Source organism: Sturnus vulgaris, chromosome 8 (assembly GCF_052056855.1).
Source record: "Sturnus vulgaris isolate bStuVul1 chromosome 8, bStuVul1.hap1, whole genome shotgun sequence".
Classification (NCBI taxonomy): Eukaryota; Metazoa; Chordata; class Aves; order Passeriformes; family Sturnidae; genus Sturnus; species Sturnus vulgaris.
In genome coordinates, this window is record NC_142250.1 from 7,671,378 (window position 1) to 7,691,981 (window position 20,604).

The 20,604-nt window shown below is 46.2% G+C and overlaps 1 protein-coding gene across 1 annotated transcript; it reads left to right on the forward strand.

Moving 5' to 3' along the window:
• Nucleotides 1-1,185: 1,185 nt before the first annotated feature.
• Nucleotides 1,186-14,318, forward strand: LOC148222975 (TOG array regulator of axonemal microtubules protein 2-like). The gene is made up of 10 exons (XM_088168644.1): nucleotides 1,186-1,373; nucleotides 3,043-3,148; nucleotides 3,881-4,116; nucleotides 5,614-5,766; nucleotides 6,967-7,084; nucleotides 8,045-8,148; nucleotides 9,501-9,705; nucleotides 10,282-10,498; nucleotides 11,582-11,668; nucleotides 13,855-14,318. Exons 1-10 carry the CDS (start codon nucleotides 1,186-1,188, stop codon nucleotides 14,088-14,090), a joined length of 1,650 nt encoding a protein of 549 aa, XP_088024770.1. The 3' UTR covers nucleotides 14,091-14,318.
• The last annotated feature ends 6,286 nt before the right edge of the window (nucleotides 14,319-20,604 follow it).

Here is a 20,604-nt window from a genome sequence, read left to right on the forward strand (position 1 = left end):
CAGGGGTACATCACTGATACCCAGATTAGCTCTCGTCTGAATATTTTTGATATTACAGTTTCCCTCACAAGTTTTGAGATCATGCAAAGTAGCACAAAAACCGTACTGATTCTCGACTACTTCATCTAGATTCTGTGCCATATTTATACTCCATCATTTTTGAAAGCTCAGATGTCTTCATCTACACATTAGAAAATGAGCTTTGGAGTGCATGACATGAAATTTTTGATTGACAATGCTTTTGATGACAAATGGGTTTCATAAGAAATGCATGTATCATCTGATTTTGCTCACACCTTGTAATTTTTTTTCCTAACAAAAAAACCTTAATTACAGTAAACCCAGGACAACATATTATCAAGAGAGTGCATCTGTCACCAATTTACATCTCTATTTGAATGTTTTTATCTTCAGTTTGCATTTGGAAAGCTTTTGTATGTATTATCTAGACTGGAAATTACATTTTTCCACAAAAGAAAGCTTAGGCATTGCAGAGTATGCACACACGTCCATTTGACGGCAAATAAATTTCACCTCAGCTGTTTGAAATACAGCCAGTGTGTACCTTGGAGACTGTAAAGATTCCCGATGTTAGGAAAGAACAAAATCTATAAACTCCTTCTTTCCCAATAGTAGGCTAACATGTGTGGGCACTCAGCTACCTGCTGTCTAGAATATTTGAAGTCAATGGGAGCAGAGGTGCTGTCAGGTGTGAAGGGTCAGGTATGGCTGTTCCCTGGGAGTTGTTCCATGAGGATTCAGCCGGGCCCAGCAGGGCTGGGTTGTTCACGCTTGGCTTGGTGCTGCCACGAGGCAGCTGCAGGTCTTCCTCAGGGAATTGCAGAGTGCCTCTGTCCTCAGGGCTGGAGGCAATCAAGGTGCTGGGACAAGAGAGGCTCCTGGGGGTTCCCTCCTGGGGTAGCCAGTCCCGCTGGAGGGCACAGTGTGGCAGGGAGTGGGAGCTCTGCTGCCTCAGGAACTGCTGCTGGCTGTGCTACCTGTGGCACTTGGGAGCTGGCAATTGCTGTGTGGGCAATTGTCAGGTTTAGCCTGGAGCTGTGCCCAGCTGGGGCGGCTGTCAGAAAGCAAGGAGCCCAAGGTGGCAGAGTGCAGGGAAGTGTGTGAGCCAGTGCCAGTGTGCAACACATGGAATCGTGTGTGGGAGCTGGGGCTGCAGGCCGCTCCATGGCGGGTGCCTTGCCCGGGGCTGCAGCGCTCAGGGCTGACCCTCTCCTTACAGTGACCTCGCAGACGGCCACTGGTGCCGAGCGCCGAGAGGAGCTGCTCTGTGGCAACGGGCACAAGGACACAGCCTCTCCTGATCCACAGCAGTCCTTGCGGGAGGCACTCTCCCTGCTCGACAGCGATGACTGGTAAGAAAGGCCCCGGTCACTCTGTCTCCCTCTTAGCGTTAAGGGAGGTTAGAAGTGAATCTTGCTAGTGCCTCTGAGCCCTGACAGCCCAGAAGGCCAAAGGGCACTTGTGAAACCACCTCAGAGCTGTGAGGGGATAAAGACTGGAGTGTTGCCTTTTCTTGGCCTTGGAATGCAGCTGTGCTCCAGCTGCAGCAGGTCTGTGCTGTTTCCTTGCTTTGCCTGCTGGTCTGTGGAGTTGCAAAGGACATCTTGAGGGAAGAGAGGAAGCTGTGGGACGAGATGATTTGCTAACTGAAGGCAGAAGCAGGATGGCAGCAGTTCTGATTGTAGAGATTTGGGAGCCTTGAGGCACTGGCCCAGTGGGACTGAGTCAGATTTCTCTCTGCTCCCACTGATGACAGCAATGTCAGGTCACAGGGTCTCCCTGTGACCTATTGCATGTGGATCTCAGAAGCAGCTGCAGGGAGTTGCTGTTTCTGAGAAATAGACTGATCTGTGCTTTCTTGTCTCACAGCCTGTCATTGATCCTGAATGGGTCATGGCAGAAGAGAAGGAGAAAGAAATGAAATCGTCTAGGAATCTTGCACTTTTAGAATTGAACTTCCTTCTCACTGCTTCATATGGGCCTAGGATGTTTTGTCAATACTCACCATGTGTCCCAAAAGTAGACAGAATGAAGCCCAGATGTGATAAGCCTACAAATGTTAGGTGATGCTGTCTTTTTGATGTCGAGTTTAGCATCCACTCACTGGTGGATGCTTCATTCACTCAGGGGTAAAGACTCCATTCACACTGGGATAAGCAAGAAAAATCTGCCACATCTGCCACATCCTTGTGCAGAGTCATTTCCTTTGCTTTGTCTTCCCCATTTCTGTTTGGTGGCCTGTGAGGTGCAGTGAGCTTCTGCAGGTGTGGGGGGGTCCAGGTGACATTCAGGACTGCCTGTGGGATCTGTCACCAGCCCTGTGCAGCAGCCCTGATGCCTCACACACCTTTCTGTAGCTCCAGGCCTGCACAGCGCAAGAGTTGAGAGACAGAGTTGTCTGCACCTTTTAAATGACATGTGTCTGTAGTGTGGATTGTTTTAGGTAGAGGATTTTGGGAAAAGGCAGACTTTTGACTATTCTTGCCCAGGTGTGGAATCTTCTGGGACATTCTGATGCTGTTTGCGAATGTGGAGGTGGAGTGGAAGGGAGTGGGTGACAGACAGGCCTAGATTGTAGAGTGGAAATTCAGCTCCAGAGTGCCAGTGCAGACTCTCACAGCTGAACTGCCTGCAGGGGCTGGCAAAGAAGGAAAATGTCCCAGTGACAGCCCGATGAGATTTTGTCTTAGGTACAGGTAGAGGGATGAGACAAAAAAACCCAGCATGGGCCAGTCTCACAGCTTGTAGGAAGCCATGCAATAGGAGCTAGAGATTACTGAAAGGCTGTCTTCTAAAACAGCCGTAAATGAAGACTCTGAAGTTCCTGTATTTGCCTCTTGGATTTGTGTATGCTTTTGAATGCCACAGCATCCTGTGGAAATGAGATCCACGATTTTATTAAGTACTCCTTGAAAAGCACCTCCCATTGTTTGACTGAGCTGCCAGCCTGGTAATTGCAGGGGTTGCTTCCTAGTTCTCAGTTGGAGAGAAAAATAAATCTTTTTGGTACTTGCCTTTCAGGGAGACGAAGGAGAAGGGACTGGGCATCATCAAACACCTGGCTGGGTCCCATTCAGAGGTCCTGCTTTCAAGACTTCGTGAGATTTGCTTGGCTGTTACCAGTGAGGTGAGGACACTGTTCTGAATTGTCCCCTGTGCTTCATACACGATGTGTAGGGTAGATATGTGCTTGTTCATCTCCATGTGTGCTCAGGGACTACCTTCATTTCTGTTTTTCTACCTTCTATTTCTAATGTCTGTCAGCTATCTGTAGGATCTGTGTGTACATGTAGCTGTATTTACCGGTAGGTTGGCTATCTGACACTCATCTTTGAGTGAGCTGCCATTAGAATGAAATGTGCAAATGCAGAAACAGATCCACTAATTATGTTATTTGCCAGCGTTCTAAGCTCTGCCCGAGCTGCAATTCAACACTGCAAATTATTAGACCTGAGTCTGTGTTTTCTGTTTCCTGGCTGAGTGCTTCACCTGCTGGTGTAGCTTTTTTGAACAGGTGCACGTGACTCTTTTATCCTTATGACTTGTGCCTTTGTGATTTGAACGCAGCACTTGCTTTCATTTGGTTCTTTGTTTATCACATAAAAGAGCCTAAAATCAAAGCACATGTTATTATAGAAGGGTTAAGTAGAACATTTCAGTGAAATGGGGTTTCTTTTATGCCTGAAGTAAGCAGGTGCCAGAGGAAATGCCTTTCTGTGCCTGTGCTCTTCTGCTCATTGGGTGTTCTCATGTTCCTCTGTACACAGTGGGACATGTTGTCATTTCCTGGGACTTTTGTCGAAGGCCACTGGTTTTCTATTCAAGGTGATTCTTCTGTTTCCCCTCATGACTTCCCTAGGTGGCCAACCTCCGGTCTAAGGTGTCCCACTCGGCCATTGTCACTCTGGGAGAGTTTTTTATGACCTTGAAGGAGGACATGGACTCTGAGGTGGATGAGGTTGCTCGGGTCCTTCTCAAGGCAGTGTGTAACTGCCCAGAGTTTGTTGAGAAAGCAGCCAGTCAGACCCTGGGGATCATGGTGGACAATGTGACTCCTGCACGAGCAATCACGGCTCTTGTGGACAGTGGAGTCAGGTAGGTTCTTCTTCTTTCAGTGATGTTTTTCAGCTTCCTGTGTGCAGGTGGAGAAGGGATGAGAGAAAGAATAGGAATAGTGGGAGGGAAGGGTCCTGTATCCTTCATCTTCTGTCAACTCAGTGTCTGGATTCTCTAATCCAACTCCATCCTTTCCTCTTGTCCCCAGTTTTGGCCCTCCTGCCGCCTATGAGTTCTCAGAATCACAGAACTGTAGATTATGGGGAATTGGAAGGCACCCATCAGGATCATTTAGTCCAGCACAGAACACCTCGAGGGTCACACAATGTGCCTGAGATTGTTGTCCAAATGCTTCTTGAACTCTGTCAGGCTTGGTGCTGTGACCACTGGCCTGGGGAGCCTGTTCCAGTGCCCAACCACCCTCTGAGTGAAAAACCTTTTCCTGATCTCCAACCTAAACCTCCTCTGACTCTGCTTCCTGCTGCTTCCTGGAGTTCTCCCAGTCTGTCAGAGTTGTCTAAATGTGATGAATGGTGGGGAAGAGAAAATGGCTGCAAAGGCTAAGGATTTGCTCTTTTGTGCTTTTGTGGGAAGAGGAACAATTGCAATTGCAGGTGTGATCACTCTTTAATAATTCAGAGCACTAAGCACAGAGGCCTTGGGAAAAACCATGCATCCTCATTATTGCATTAACTTGAGAACTAGGGAGGGGACTTGATGGAGCATGGAGTATATGGGGGACAATGTGCTGCATGTGGCACAGGCTGCACAGCAGGTACAGCTCCTGCCAGAAGGAGGCTTGTATGACTGTCCTGGCCATAGAGCTCTATTTTCTATTCAAACTGATATTTCGTGTTAGCCTTGAGATGATGAATCACTTTACAGGCGCCTTCACAGGCCGACTGCCAGGAGACAGCTGAAGCAAATGCTGCCTTAAGTGTTTGTGCTGGGCCTGGTAATTGCCACTCTCTAGAACCAGTCTAAAATGACTGCCACTCATTCATCAGCTTTGCAATATATTAAAACGTTCAGATGTATCCCTTGCCAAGCCTCAGAGAAGAAACAGGCTGTATAGCTGTATTTTCTGCAACTTCAGAGCCACCAGCATGTTTTCTATTCATTTGTTGTTTTGCAAAGCTCTGCAAATTTGGAGATTAATGGCTGGACGGAGCGTCAGTCCTTCTTCAGTGCTGTGTAGTGGGTACCCTCTGATGGGTCAACAGGAATTGTCTTACATTTCTAAAGAAGTCATATGTAATCTCTTTCTTTAATCTTTCTCAGAGTAAATATTGGGAAAGCAATTGAGTATCAGATAGTGCAGGGAGACTGCATTCCTTGTTCTTCCTTGCAGACAGTCCTTCTGTCCAATGCTAACTTTGAGTTTGTCTGAGGACAGAACCTTCTACGGGTGTCTAAAGTGTCAGGGCGAGCCCAGGCCTCCTTCCCCCAGCAAGGACAGGGAGCACGCTCTGGCCAAGACCTGTGCTGCTCTTGCTCCTTCTCCCTGTGCCCCAGTGTTTGCTCTCCTGTTCCCAGGAGCCGCCACGTCCAGGTGCGGAAGTGTGCGGCCAAACTGCTCCTGTCCCTGATGGAGAAAATTGGAGTCACGAAGCTCCCAGGCACAGCCAGGGCGGAGAGGCTGGCGCACGCTGCAGGGACGCTTGCTCAGGACTGTCACAAGGACACAAGGTAATGATCTTCATTTCACCTCCTGAGACAGGAAAACTCTTTTGTGTCTGTCTATAAAGCTAAAACCACAAAAGAGTGGAAACTGAAGAAAATATAAAATTACCTCACTGTGTGCATAAAGGCCAAACTCTCAGAGAATATGGTGAGTGGTATGGGACCCATAAGGGTTATTGATTCCAGCTCCTGGCCATGTGCAGGACTTGCCAAGAGTCACTCCATGTGCCCAAGAGCATTGTCCAAATGCTTCTCGAGCTCTGTCAGGCTTGGTGTTGTGACCACTGCTCTGGCTTGCCTGGGGAAATGACTGTACTGGGTGTCCAATATAAATTAGTATTGCCAACTTCCTGTGACTTGAAGGACTCTTTCCTGAGATCAGAAGAGCTCCGATTAGCCACTCAAATAGTTTTGTTTGGTCTTAGGTGCACAACACAAAGCCAAAGTCTTAGCTAATATTCATCACTGGAGGATCCCAAACATCTATTTCTCATTAACTTGAGACTTTCCTAGAAACATTTCAGAGCTCTTTAGCTAATATATTTAGGCTTTCTAAACTTTTTCTGCAGATTTCTCTAATGCTGTCTTCTGAGGTTTAATGACCTCTAAATTTCTTCTTGAAGAGAAATGTGTGTTCCTAGTGGCAAAATCAACCAAAGCCACCAAATTCCCCTTACTGTGATGATTAAATTCCCATTAATAGCATCCAAGAACGAAGAGGAACTAGCTGCCCCTGTGCATACATATAGTATAGAATTACCAATAGGAAGCATGAGGTGTTTTGTTCTGGCTTCCCTGTTAGTTCAAGAAAGGCAAATACTGTTATTGTATTGCCATTGCAAATGGCAGGAAGGTGCTGCTAAGAGGATCTGATAAGAAAGCAGACGTGTTATGCTTGCTCCCTGGGATCCTTTGATCCCACAGAAGCACACCCGCAGTTTCAGAGTTAAATGGTATTTTTCTGTTGCCTCACGTTCTCCTCTTGCCTCTTCTGTTCAGCTGACAGCACTGCAGAGTGACAAGTAGTGGTAAAGCTCTCTCTTTGCTGAGTAGGTAATGCCTTCTCATGCAAGGATTGCACCTGATGAGTTTAATGCATCAGCCTCTTCTGCTAACCGTCTCCCTTTCTTTGTTCCTTTTTTTTTCCTTTTCCTTCCTTCCTTCCTTCCTTCCTGCATTCCTGCCTTCCTTTTCATCTTTCCATAGGCATTATGGACAGGAGATGGTGAAGATGTTGCTGAATGACCAAAACTGTAAAAAGCTTTTGGAACGATCCGTTCCGCCCTGTGACCTGGAAGATATTCTGAGAAGAATGAAGAAGAAAGTAAGTGCTAGGCAGGAGAAATGTCTCCTTTGTGCAGGTGTTGCCACTGCTAATAGGAGATCAAACATACCTAGTCTGTCTATCTCATTCCTCTTCTGCTGAATCATTTTGCTCCTGGGAATGAGCTGTGGATCCCCACCCTCTTCATCTGCAGTCCACAAAGGAACTGATATTATTAGTTAAAAAAGTGGGGTTTTGAATATTTTGAATAATGGTCACAAACAGGAAAGCAGTAGAGGAGAAAATGAGTTTACATTTGGGTGTAACTCCCCCACTGCGCTCTCCCTACTCTGCCCCCAGTAAAGCAATTAAAAGACAATAGTGCTTCTGAAGAGAATTAAGTCTTTGCAAAAGACACTGGAAGTAGTAGTGCCAAGACAATTTCCAAAAATGCAAATTTGTCCAAGTCAATCCTAATTATTACAATTACTGTCTGTCTTTTGGGAATATTGCTTGCTGTCAAACCTTGTGGAGCTGGTAGAAGCTTGGTGAATTCAGCAGCATTCAGTAGAAAATGATTTGTTTGTTTGGAGGGAAATTTTATTCTTTTTTATCTACCTTATAGAAGGGATTGTGCCTTTGAGCGGGAAAAGGGAGAGCCAGGTTGAACCAAATCACCATCCAACATAATGGGACCACTCCCCAAAGAGTCCAAATTTTTCTGCTGCTTCCTTTATGAACATTCGTTGCCAACCAGTTTGCATTCTTCCCATTTATAGTCAAGACTCATGCATTTGGGTTTTAGACTGCTGCTCAGTATTTCATCACCCATAACCTGCCTTGAGCTATTGCAAACAGAGTGTTGGCATCACTGATTCTCTGGCCTGTTTCCTTCTGTCAGTTAGGAAATGTTTCCCTAAGCCTTGCTAGAAGTGATCCTGGTTCTAACTTGTGTTTTAAACGGGCAATTTCCTATTTAATATTCTAAAGATTGATGGGGCTTTCTCTATGTCTTTGTAGGGGATGGAAGAGCAGAAGGGTGAATGCCCAACTGTCAAGAGCCCAGTGAAGAAGAGGAGCGATGGCTCCAAGAAGCCCCAGGCCACATTGCCTTCTAGTCAAAGGTACTGAGCACTTTTGTTAGATGAGACAAAGCACATGACAAGCTGGACATGTCTCTTCCTCAGGAAAATCTTTCTAGCAGTGATGGCCTGTGCCAGAGATTGTTTCCTTTCCCTACAAATGCTCTATGGCACGAAATGTCTACTTCTGCATTGCACTGAACAAACTTCTCTGGAGAGAGAACATTAGGCGACAAAAGGAACCCATTGGTTGCAGCTCAGACAATTCAGTGCAGTGTTGAGGGCAGTGTTGTTGTGGTTAGGAGAGGGCTATATTTCCACTGCCTGACTTGGGACAAGTCAATTCAACCAGGGTTTTTTTACATCTGAGTGGAGTTTTTTCAGATGGGTGTTTTGATGAGATCTCCCAGCCTAGAAAGCATGATGCCATTCCCTAAACCAACCATTCCCGTACAAATGGTTTGGCCTGGCTGAACCATGCTTTTCTTACCCTCCAACATTACCAAGTTTGAGTAGTAAGTAGCAAGGCAAATCCTGAGCAACTTTGGCCAACAGTGGTCTCAATGGGGACTTTTTGTCTTGATAATTCTGTCCTTCATATAGTTTGCTTGATGGACAGCATGTTTGGTTGATTTCCCACTGTGCTGCAATCTGCATTGAAGAAAGGAATTTGGTCCTTGCTGTGTCTTCATGACAGTGGCAGAGCTACTTGTACCTGTTCTGCCCTGACTACAGAGGGGATTTATTTAGCTCTGTCATGCTCAGTGGTGGCAGCAAAGGACCACATGCTTCAGTAGCATAGCTAGGAGCTTCCCATGCTCATGGAAGAGACAGGTTGATCCAGGAGAATTGTTCCCAGTGGGTTTATGAAGCTGTGGATCTAGTCTCTAGGAATGCAAACTTAATGTGAGTGTTGTGCTGGGATGTCTGTCTTCTGTTTTTATCTGTGTTACTGATTTTCTGGATGCTTCAGATATGCCCCTGTTCATCTGCTCAGATGCATGTGAGCTCCTGTTCTAGATTGTCATGCCTGTGTAGAGACATTTCTCCAGAGTGATGAGTTTACTTATTAGAAGACTCACATCTCCCATAAGAGGAGGCATTTAAACTTGGCAGTAGAGTTTCTCTTTCCCCACAAAGCAATGTGTGCCTGGGAAGCCATCTGAAGATAGATGAGATGCATCTCATCCTTGGTTTTGCTGAGTGAGCACTGGCGAGGATGTTACTTACAGATTGACTCCCATAAGGATTGTCATGAGGTCCATGTGGTTTTTCAGAGCCTCATGATTTTCTAGCTTGAAATCACATCATTAGGAAAGCTCCCATAGATGTTTTGCTCACAATTATCTGTAGGTATTGTCACCAACAAGTTGTAATTTCGTTTGATTTTCCAGGGTGAATTCGACCTCTGAAGGACGCCTCCTCCACCGTCCAAAAGCCCAGATCACGTTACCTCCAGCTAGGGATGAAACGGAGATGCTCCAGAATCTTTACAATCTCCTGGAAGCCAAGGGGTTTGAGGCACGGCTGGAAGGAGTGGCACTCCTCCTAGAGCTGTGCAAAAACCACCCCAAGCTCGTCACCACTCACATTGTCCAGGTATGTAGGGTATCTTCACTGTTCCTTCCCTTTAGCTCCTCTCCCAAGCCTGTAGCAGTAAAGTTAATTCAGTGTGTCTTGGCACTGCCTCCTGGCTGTTTGGGACAGGCTGGTCCCTTTGACCCAGACCAATTTAATGGAGGTCCAGGCTTCAGGACAAGTTCTTTCAGTCCAGCTGCATTTGTCTGGCAGGTGCCTATTGATGCTGTTCATCAGAAGATGCCAGAATTTTCCATTGGTGTAACTTCTGCTGTCTCCTAGTCGCAGTTGGGTTAAGTGAAGGGAATCCAGCCACTGAAAGCATGGCAATTATTCTCTAGACAAAAAATGGGTTTGGATGGGGAAGACAAGTATCAGGCTGAGTTGGTTTAAACCAAATATTTTTAAAAGGATACTTCTGTAATGTCCATCCTGTTTGCACAGGCAAAACACGGGCTACTTCTTTCAATCCGAGTCTCTATTCCACTTGGTAAAGATGGTGTTTACCCTTCTTGGATACTGAATGCTCATTTCTACATCCCTTCTTCAAACTAGAACATTATAATCCAGCTTTCATACTGTTTGTTCTCTTCACAGATTTTTGATTATTTTCTCCTGAGAGTATCTGACACACACAAGAAAGTGAAGCAGATGGCGCTGGACGTGCTGGCAGAAATCATTGCCATCCTGGAAGATGCCTTGAACCCGGTGATCGTCCTTTTGGTGGAAGGAATCCTGAAGAACCTGAACTCAAAGGACCCTGGGGTTCATGCCACAGCTGTGAATGCGCTGGAAGCATCCATTGCTCATTTAGGTAAGGCTGAGCCCTGACATGGACTCTCGCCCACTGTGTCTCTGCCTCTGACACAAGAGAACACTGAGTGCCTTGAGAGCTCTTGGTGCCTGTGGAACACTCCAGGTGACATCCACTAGAAGCTGTGGGGGTGCAGTCCTTATGCACCAGATCCCAACAGGCTTGAATGGTCATCAGCATTTCCCAAAAGTGCCAGGAGCCCTTGGGTCTGTGCTGCTTGTCTGGAGAGGAGATCCTGGACAACAGCTTTTCTGCAATTCAGAGGCAAAGGAGGTTTTGGAGTTTGCTTGGATTCCATTTGATTTCCCAGATGAAGAGCTTTGCTGTTGGCATGAAGGGACACTGGCCCATCAGAGCTTCTGCAGAGCAGCCTCCTGGAAGGCTCCACATTATAGGCATGAGCTGCCTATTTTCCACCTTTCTTCTTTGTCTTCCTTTTTTCAGCGGGGAAGTTATGATTCACCAATTTCATTTCTTTGAAACTAACAGATAGAAATCCAGCTGTCAGTTATACATTCTTACACATGTTGTTTTGCATGGGGCAGGATGGCTGCAGCAAATACCTACACAGGCAAGGGCTGCTCTAAATTCCTTTGTTGCAGAGATTTATGTCAGCTCTGAAAATGATGCACTGTGGAAATATGCCTGAAAAATGGAGAGTTGAAGATGCAGATCTTCAAGGGCAGTTTCTACTTTCTCCACCTCAGCTGCTCTGTGACCTCATGGACTACCTGATTCAGTGCCTTTCTGTATCCCAAGTCCGGGCTTCTTCCTGCTTACTCTGCAATGCAAAACCGTTTCACTGCTTACTTGTGATTGAAGTCTTGAGGTCCGTGATGGGAAACGTTTAACATAGCTCCTGGTACAGCAGAGAATGTTGCATTTACAAATGTGAAAGGAGAGATTTTCTTTGGGAATTTAAACCCCTCCCAGGTAGGCTGGAAGGAAAGAAGAAAAGGATTCAAACATCAACAGAAATTTACTTGATTTTATAAGCTGAGGCTGCCCTTGCCCTTTCCCTCCCCACTCTCTTTTCTCCTATGACCTCAGAAGAGTGAGCAGAAATGTGTGTTTCTCTTGTAGATAAAGTATCACTGATGAAAGAGTTTAGCAACCAGTGGAGTCAACTGAGTGGCCAAGCTCTGCTGGAGGTCACAGTGCGTATCACAGGTATGGCCTCCCCTTGTAAGTCAAGAGGTCTTCCCAGGGAATATTTACAGGGAACTCCTGTGAATAGAGAGTAGAGTAGCTGCTCCAACTGGGGAGGTGCTGAGCTTGTCCCTGCTGCCCAATCCCCATGGCAGGTGTGTTTGGCAGGTTTTCCCTGGCTGCTGCAGAGGTGTGCAGCACCTGAGATGGGGGCGGCGCTCGGCCTGGGGGCTGAGCTCTCCCTGGGGTATCTCAGAAGCCACGTGCAGGAAAGGGAAGGGCTAAAAATACCCGAACTGGCTCCTCTCTTGGAAGCTCAGGGACATCTGTGATTCTTCAGGGAAAATGGTGGCAAGTGCTGTTGCAGGAGATCCATTTCTTTTGTCCTCATGGGATTGTTGTTTTGCTCTTGGAAAGTTTTGAGGCTGAACCCTGCAGTGCCTGGGGTCACAGCTTAGGTCAAAACTCAACACACATATTAGAGGCACAGATTTGGTGCAAGGCAGCCTTTGGGGGCAGAGGGGCAGAAGCAGAGTGCTGAGGCTCCCTGTCTGTGCTGTCCAAGTGGCACTGGACTGAGCATTTCAAGGTGTGCAAACAGTGTCTTCCTGTGTCACTGCTGTCCAAAATGCTACAATTGCAGCTGATAATTGATCCCTCAGAGGAGCTTGCTATGTCAGCAATAGCCAAGGAATGGGAAAATGATAATCTTAATATATAGTAGAGAAGATTTATAGCCTTGCTTGAACTGGGGCTAAATCCACTAAGTGAGGCAGCATCTTGAAATGCAAGGTTTGATACACTTTGTGTCTTCATTTGGAATCTCAGAAGGACAATGTTCAGTGATTAGAAATGTCAAAGGCCCTTTGAAGAGCATTTGAATCGAGTAGATCTCCATGAAGAGGGAATTTATTTTTGGAGTTATTTTGATCTCCTTTTCAAAGAAAGGAATGAAACATAAAATAGGACTACTTTAGAAAGAGCAGTTGTTCTCTCTGAGATTAGTCTGAACAGATAGTGGTTTCTCAAGTACCGTGTTGACCACTGTCTTTAATTGCATTTAAACTGAAATTGACTCCCATTTTGAAATGGGTACCATAACCCTTTTTCTACTTAGCAGAATTGGTTTTGGGTACTTTCTGGAGCTGTTTAAATGTGGATGACTGCTGGTGGATTAACAGCATAGAAAAAGTAAAGTCTCTTCCACTACAGAATAAGAAGTGGCTGCTATAAAACACTTTGCCTGTGCACAAATTAAGAATGGTCCGCAGAGCATTTTAGAGTTTGATCTCTCAGCTAAATCTGCCATGCAAGAAGCCTATTGGTAGGAAATTTAAGTCTGTATTTGATATAGTTCAGTTCAGGAAATGAGCAGGGAACAGGCTTCAGAGAGAACGTAAGAAAACACTCGTGCTTTGGTTAAATTTTAGTCCACGGTGTAGCATTTTTTTTCTCTCTATTCTGCTATTTCAGTGCACATTATAAGAAAAAATGTGATTAACAATGGAAGAGGAAATGCCATTAACATATGGAAACGGACAAATGCCACGACAATGGGGTCTGGGTAGTTATCTAAGACACCCTGAGGTTTGAACAGGTGTTTGTTGGAAGCCACAAAAGCATTCTGCCAAAGACACCAGCTGGCCACTAATGTTTCTAATCCAACTGTCAAGCAGCACCCATCTCTGGTGGGCTGGAGTTTGGAAGTGTAGTCCAATACTGTCCTTTGGTATTTGCCACTGAGCAAAGGGAAGAGCCAGATTAGACTTTGGCACTTGATATCAACGGTGACAAAAATGGAATTATCCATTACATTAGAAATCTCTCAACTGTCTCTGTACAGTGCACTTCCAAATCTTCAGTGTGGGCTTAAAGAACTTCCTAATGGAAATAACAGGCAAGTTGACATTTCAGTCATTAATCTGCTCACTGCATCAGTCTTTTGATGCAGAAGCAGATAATGAAGTGATCTAGTAAAGGTACAAATCCTGCCACAGCTACAAGGCTCTGTTTGGAGAAATTAGTCCTGAGAGGCTGGTGGTTCTGTGTTGGGGAGGCTCAGCTGCTTTGTCCATTTCTGGATCGTGGTGCTCTGTGTGCTATTTTGTTGCTCTTAGGCAGAGAGGCCTCCAAGAAGCAAAACCAGAGGTAGATCCTGGTTTGCCTTGAGCTTGGTGGTTAAGGAGCTTGTGTCTCTGTCCTGGCAGTGCTTGTGGAAGGCGTTTATGGCAGGAGCCCTGAGGTCGTCCAGCGCTACGCCCTGCCCGTGCTCTGGTCCTTGCTGGAGAACAAGGCGCTGCCTGTCCGAAGCGCCAATGTCCGCACTGTGGTCACCAGGCTTGCCTCTGCCCTCCACGAGGTGATGGGCACCCAGCTGCAGAAGCGTGCTGCCAGCCAGCCTCCACATGTGCGGAAAAACCTCTCCAGCATTTTGGGCTGGTGAAGGATGGATGTTCTCCAGAAAGTTGACCAAGTGCTGAGATGGACACCTCCGGATTTGACATTTTAGCTGTGCCAAAACCGACAAAATACTAAAGAAGGGCGTGCATCTGCCCCTGCTCTCTCCACTGCCCTTCACAGTCATGGCATGCTCAGGGGGCTGAAACAACTGCAGACTGAGGACAAGGGGAAGGCTGAGCAAGGCTCAGCCTCACACAGAGGTAAGGTGGGAGCTGGGCGGCTGTCTGGCAGGAGGAAGGGTCTTGTGCCAGCCTGGAGAGCCTGTGCACATTGCCAGGGAACAGTTCTGTCCTGCAGCTGTCCCCTGCCCTGAGCTCTGCTGCTCCCAGTGCCCTATGGAGCTGTAGGGTTGCTGAGCTGTGGGGCAGGGAGAGGAGCATGTGCAGCTGAGCCATTGCTAGAAAGCACAGGGCTCTGGGTTCCGTGCTGTCCCAGGGCATCCCAGAGGCCAGGGTGTTCCCCTGGGAGCTTTGTGCAAGTGGGTCAGGGTGTGCTCCTGTCCTGCCTCAAGTGGCTGCTGGCAGGAGCATGTTTCCCTGTGCAGCTATTTAGAAGTTTCCAGGATATGTGTTCCATGAAATATAGAGCTTCAGATGCTTTAGGTTTTCACTGCAGCCTCTGTGTTACATTTTGTGTCTCCATTTTGCAGACCTCACTGGCTCCACTCTTGCACAGAAGTTTTCCCTGGACACTTCCTTTCTTCCCTGAGCCGCAAAGTCCTTACCTCCCATCCAGAAGAGTTCTATTTCCTCTGGGTACAGAAAGAAGCTGCTGCCTCTCCAAAGAGTGATTGAAGAGGGGGATTTATTCATTACTCTTTATACTTATAGACGTACATATAACTAGGTGTAGGTTTGAATGAACGTGTTTTTATTGTATCTATTAAATTTTGAGGTTATCGTTTTAATTGTAAGTAGTTTGATTATTTTTTCTTAATAGTTTAAATAAAATTATTTAAAAAAAAGCAAGAAGAGATTGTGCGTCCATGATCTACTAGTGTAGAGGCTATCAGAGTGCAGCTCACTCGATGTACCCGTGTTTCATTATATTCTTTCTTCACTTGCTTCTCCTCTTCCTCTTTGGCCTTGTTATCTTGGTGTCATTTGTTTCTTACTGCTGTTTATTTCTTGGAATTACAAGGGGGGCACCCACTGACATGTTTGAGGGACAACGGACCCAAAATATCCTCTATAGTCTAAAGTTTGCTAGTTAGATTTATTCTGCGCTCTGAGGAAAGAAACAGAGAGACGTGTGCCCAAATCCCAAAGCTTTGCTCCTTTGCAATCTCCCTCAGATCTGGCCCTGAGGTGTCTTCAATCACAATTTCATAGGTAAGAAGAGGACATGGGAAAAGATGCACTGCTTTGGAAAAGACGTTTGTATGTATATTTACCCAGCACAGCAGACCAACAGCGCTGTTTGGAACATGTATGCAGAAGGATGAATGGGCTGTGAGGTCAAAAACATTTGTCAACTGTTCCTCAAATCGATTCCACAGCCTGGAATCCATTCAGCCCAGGGGTATTGGATCATTTCTTACCATGGATCAGTGCTTACAGGGTAATGAATTCCTGAATAGCTGGAACAAGCACTTCTGGATTCAGCTCCAGCTTTTGGTGGGCTGCATGATCATTGAGAATGCTGCCTTTCCAGTAATTATTTTGCAGTTTCCTGTCATCGTCATTTGAATCTTTTAAACTTTCAAACATTTCAATTTGCTTTGCCTTTGGGAAAAACAGTTTTGAGCCCAGTGCAAACTGTAACCTTTTGACAGCCAAGTCCTCACAGTTGCCAGCTTCAGATGTTACAGAAGAAAATGAATGTGACAGTGCTAATTAGGTTTTCTGAAGGAAAAACTCTCTGTCAAACTCTTATGTGTTTGCTTAGCTATGGGTCTAGTCCTGGCCTAGTAAAGCCCAGGCAGGGTGGCAGGTGTCAGGGAAAACTAGTCTGTGAGCTTATAGGATTGCCATCACCAGCAGAGGGATTCCTCTGGAGACAAAATTAGGGACCCTCTCCATGTCCCAATATTCTCTTCGAACTTTCCCAAATATCTAAGAAAAGGCAGTGCAACTTCACATCTCCTTGCACACCTACTGTTTGAATAGGGGCATTTTTGTCCCTCCTCAAAGTCATTGCTCTTGCACACTAGAAACATGAACATCCACAAAGGGGAATGATGCCTGGTCCTCCTGCTGGTGCTTCAGAGTCCTGGTACGTGAAGATCTGAGTAGCTTCCAATATTAACACTTAACAGGCATTTCATGCTCCTTCAAGATATCCAGATGTCAGGGCTTTTTGTTTCAAAGCAGCAGCTGTAGCATCACTCTCTGGCGAAAAACAGTAAATGGGAAACAGCGATTGCCAGCATTGGAAGAGTGGGGAAAAACCTCAAGTGTCTTTGTCAAAAGAAAAAAGGGAAGAGTGTAATTGCCAAAGTCAAATGTTCATTGGATCAGTTCCTTACTGCATGCTTGCAAGAAGATCATTTGGGACCATCTTTTTGAATCTCATGCAGGAAAGGAGCTCTTAATAATACCATGCTACTTAAACCCACATTGGGCTGTAGCTCTGTAGTGGCCCACAATGAAGCAGATTGCCTGCTTTGTCACTGCCAGCCCTGTTGATCCTGAAAGTCACCGTAGCGTATCCCATGCCTGTTTTGCCTCCACGAAAATCTTGGCATCCCTTATTAGTGTGTGAAATAAATAAGGAGTAATAAAATGGACAATTACCTGGTCACTTTGGAGGATATGATCATGCTTTCGCATGTCAGCCCTGTACCTCATGCTCCCAAGGCGTGTTACTCATCATGAAATATTTTAAGAATAACTCTCAGCTCTCATGTTCCATCAGAATAAAGTTGCATCAGATCATGGAGAATTCTGCTGGCAGGAACAGGACAAAACCCTTCCAAGACTCACTTGCAGTTGTCCTGGATTTCTGCAGCCCTGTGTGGAAAGCTGCTGTAGGCAGAGTGTTTGGAGTTGGTTGGATGGCCTTTATGAAAGATGAGTGGAACAGCATGCAGGGCTCTCCTGGCAGAAAACTGTTTGTCCAAGAGCAGGCACATGGTGCTGGCAGAAGTGGAGCGGCCCCGCTCCCAGCGCAAGAGTCTGTGAGCTGAGCCGTGCCAGGGAGAAAAGACACCGAGGGGCTCCAGCCCAGCTGCTTCACCTGCCGGGACCGTTCCATGGAGCTGTGCCATTGGGAGAAAGTTGGCACCGGACGAGCCACCGAGCTTTCATCTGCTGCTCGAACTGCTCCGTGACAGCTCCTGTTTTTCCTGAGAGAGAACCCGGCACATCTTGTAACGCACGTCATGGGGGGATTTTCCTCTGGCATTTTGGGTCTTTGTTCAAGTGGGGAGGACAGTGAGGTCTGACTGTTTGATATCCAGGAGTTACTGACTTGTTTTTCCTTGCTTTGTAGGCATTCTGTTTGTTAATAATCTGTTGTTTTTTTCCTACTTTCATCTGTTAGTTTTGATTTCCTATTGCTGGAAAAGAATTTTTGGAACATGTTGGATGAGACAACTTATTCCATAGTGTCCTGTTTTAAGGTGTCTCAAACTGTGTTAGATAGATGGCTTCACATAGGAACATCCCCAAGGCTGCTGAGGGGAAGGCAGAGAGGAAGACAAACCTGGTATTTCTGAGGGAAATTCCTTGGCACCAAACCAACCTGAGTCATCTAACAGCTGATCTGACATCTTTAGAAATGGGCCAAAAGGGAAACCTTTCAGTGTGTTTGGTCAAGGCCAGGTTATGCTCAAGGCAAAGTTGTGTAAGTGCACTTGGCTCCTTCTCTCCTTATTGTGTCTGGCACACACAGGAGCCCACAGCTCCTGCAGAAACCATCACAGCACTCAGTGGGAGCAAACTTGCGTCCAGTCCTCACACAGAGCTGGGGTATCCAGCACTCCACCTCATTGGAATGAAGAACTGTTCCAACCCTCTTGGTAGGAGCTGAGAGGTTTGGCCTTCAGATCAGCTTCTTGCCAGCTCTTGATTTGCTGCCCTGGCTAAGCTGCTGCTTGTGCCAACATTTTTTCCACGGCTGACAGCCCTGCTCTGCTGGCAAGAGGCCCCTGCAGGAGCTTGTGCTGGTGCCATTCAATCTTTCAGATCTTCCAAAGGAAAGCTCAGGGCAGAACTTGTCAAAAGAGCTTTGCCAGGTCAATGCTTTTAACGTTAAATCTTTCCTCTGTACTCCATGTCATGCTCAGTAAATGTTTGAGGAAGCAATTTTGCTGCTCCAGAAATTCCACAAATCATGCAGTTAAACCTTAAGAGAACATGATTTGGGACATGTAATCACACTTGAATTCATTGTGCAGAAAACTACAGGAGCACTTCTTGCGAGCTCTGTGTCTAAGCTAAGTGACCTTGCCACCAAGAACTTGGAAAAGTGGGGAGAGATGGAATCAGTAGCACATTGTGATTCTCCCACATCACGTGCCTGAGTGACACAGTGACCAGAGCTGTGCTCACTTTGCCACTACGGTCCCTTGCCCAGAGTGGGTCACACTGCGGGAACAGGAGGCCTTAGATGTGGCTCAAGCTATGGCTCCATGGCCTTTTGGCTGTCAGATTGCATTTGAAGGAGGCAAGGAAGATGGGGAGTACTTTTGCACAAGATAAAAAGGATTTATTACTTTGGGCAATCCTCGGGACAAAAGACAGAAATGGCAAAGCTGCAGCAACTTAAATATGGGGAAGGTTCAAGGGGAAGGTATAACTTCTTATCAAATTGGAGAAATTCTGAGGAGGGATAAAGGGTAGAGTTTACAAAGGCATTGTCCAATGAGAAATGTATGGGGGAAAACTGGGCCACATGGACTAAAGAGATGTTGAGTTTTAGGGGATTTCCAAAGAGGAATTCTAAGCAGGAGGCAGGCACAAAGCAGGATTGACAGGTAGTTTAAGATAGATTGACAAGGTGGGTGAGAGGGTATAATTTTGGACTAAACCACAAGATTAGACAATGACAAAACCTACCATTAACAAGAAACACATTGCAACACATGAGGAACTGTCTGACTTCCACTGCGGCAAGGCCTTTTTACCCTACCTCAAAACTTCATGCTTCAGATAGTGGTGGTGAATCCCCCGTGGCCTTGTCAGGCCACACCGTGATCTCAGAAAAGCTTGTTAGGCCTCGGCCTTGCTGAACAGCGCCTGGGCTCAGCTCCTCTGGAGCTGATCACAAACACGGAGTGCTCCCAGGAACTTGTGCTGCCTAACGAGCTCCTAGGCTTTCCCATGAGCAACCTTGGAAACTGCTTTTCTTGCCTGGATGGAACAAGATGCTTCCTCTCATGCTTTCAAAGGCAGGCTGCTGCCCCAAAGTGCGGCCATGACAAAGCATTTTATGGCTGAGGCCACTCTCTTGTGGCCCATCAACAGTGCTCCAAAAGGAGCCCTTGGAGCTCTCCTAGACCACAGCGGCTGCCAGCAGCAACCTCCCTTGCAGTGGGGCCTCTCGGAGCCAGCGAGCTCTCCAGTTTGCTGCACTCGCAGGATCGCCCATCAACAATGGATCCTGGGCCCATCCCCCCTCTCCTGGAGGCTCCAGTTTAACTTCTGTTAAGCTTGAGTGAGTGCTGCTAAGCTTTTAGGCCGCATTCCTTTTTATCCTTGTCCTTTCTGTCCCTTTGTCTAATGCACCTAAAAGCACATACACACACACACCAACACACACTCACACACATGCACACAGTTCTCAGTTCATTTCTGGTTTGATTGACTCCAATTTGTTTGTTGCTTTTTTTCCCCTTGTTTGTGCCTCAACTGACTAGCAAGTACTAAAGTGAATGTTGTCAACAAATTCTGTAGAGCTCTTGATTAATATTCAATCTGTTTTTCCTGATAAAGCTGCCTGTGAATTTTTAAGCAATATCAAACACTTGTAACAAAGCCTGGGAGTATGAGGTAGAGGCTTGACACTGGAAAGCAGAAGAGTAACTCTAAAGTGATGAGTTTAATTCTCCATTTGATTACTCTTCTATTTATTTCACTCTAAGAAGCCAAGCCTAGCTTTTCTTGGAGGCAGAATGTGTGTGGGATGCACTAGGGTATTATGCCATTGCCCTGAGCTGATTGCCACTCAGGAGTATAAATAGATTTGAGGAAACCTTGTCACTTTTTGTTGGCCTCACAATCCACTCATCCTTCCGCAATCAAGTTGCCAACAACACTGTTGAACTGCTGTGCTCTGTAAATCTTCATACAAATGTCTTTTCTAAAGCAGTGCATCTTTTCCCACGACATCTTCTTACCTATGAAATGGTGATTGAAGACACCTCTGAGCCAGATCTGGGTGAGATTGCAAAGGAGCAAAGCTTTGGGATTTTCGAACACTTCTCTTTGTTTCTTTGCTCAGGTCTTTTGTGAGCACAGAATACATCCAGGTGAAAAACTTTTGAATACACAGATTCTCTTGGATCCAGTGTCCCCAAAACATGTCAATATGTGGCCCCATTGTAATGCCAAGTC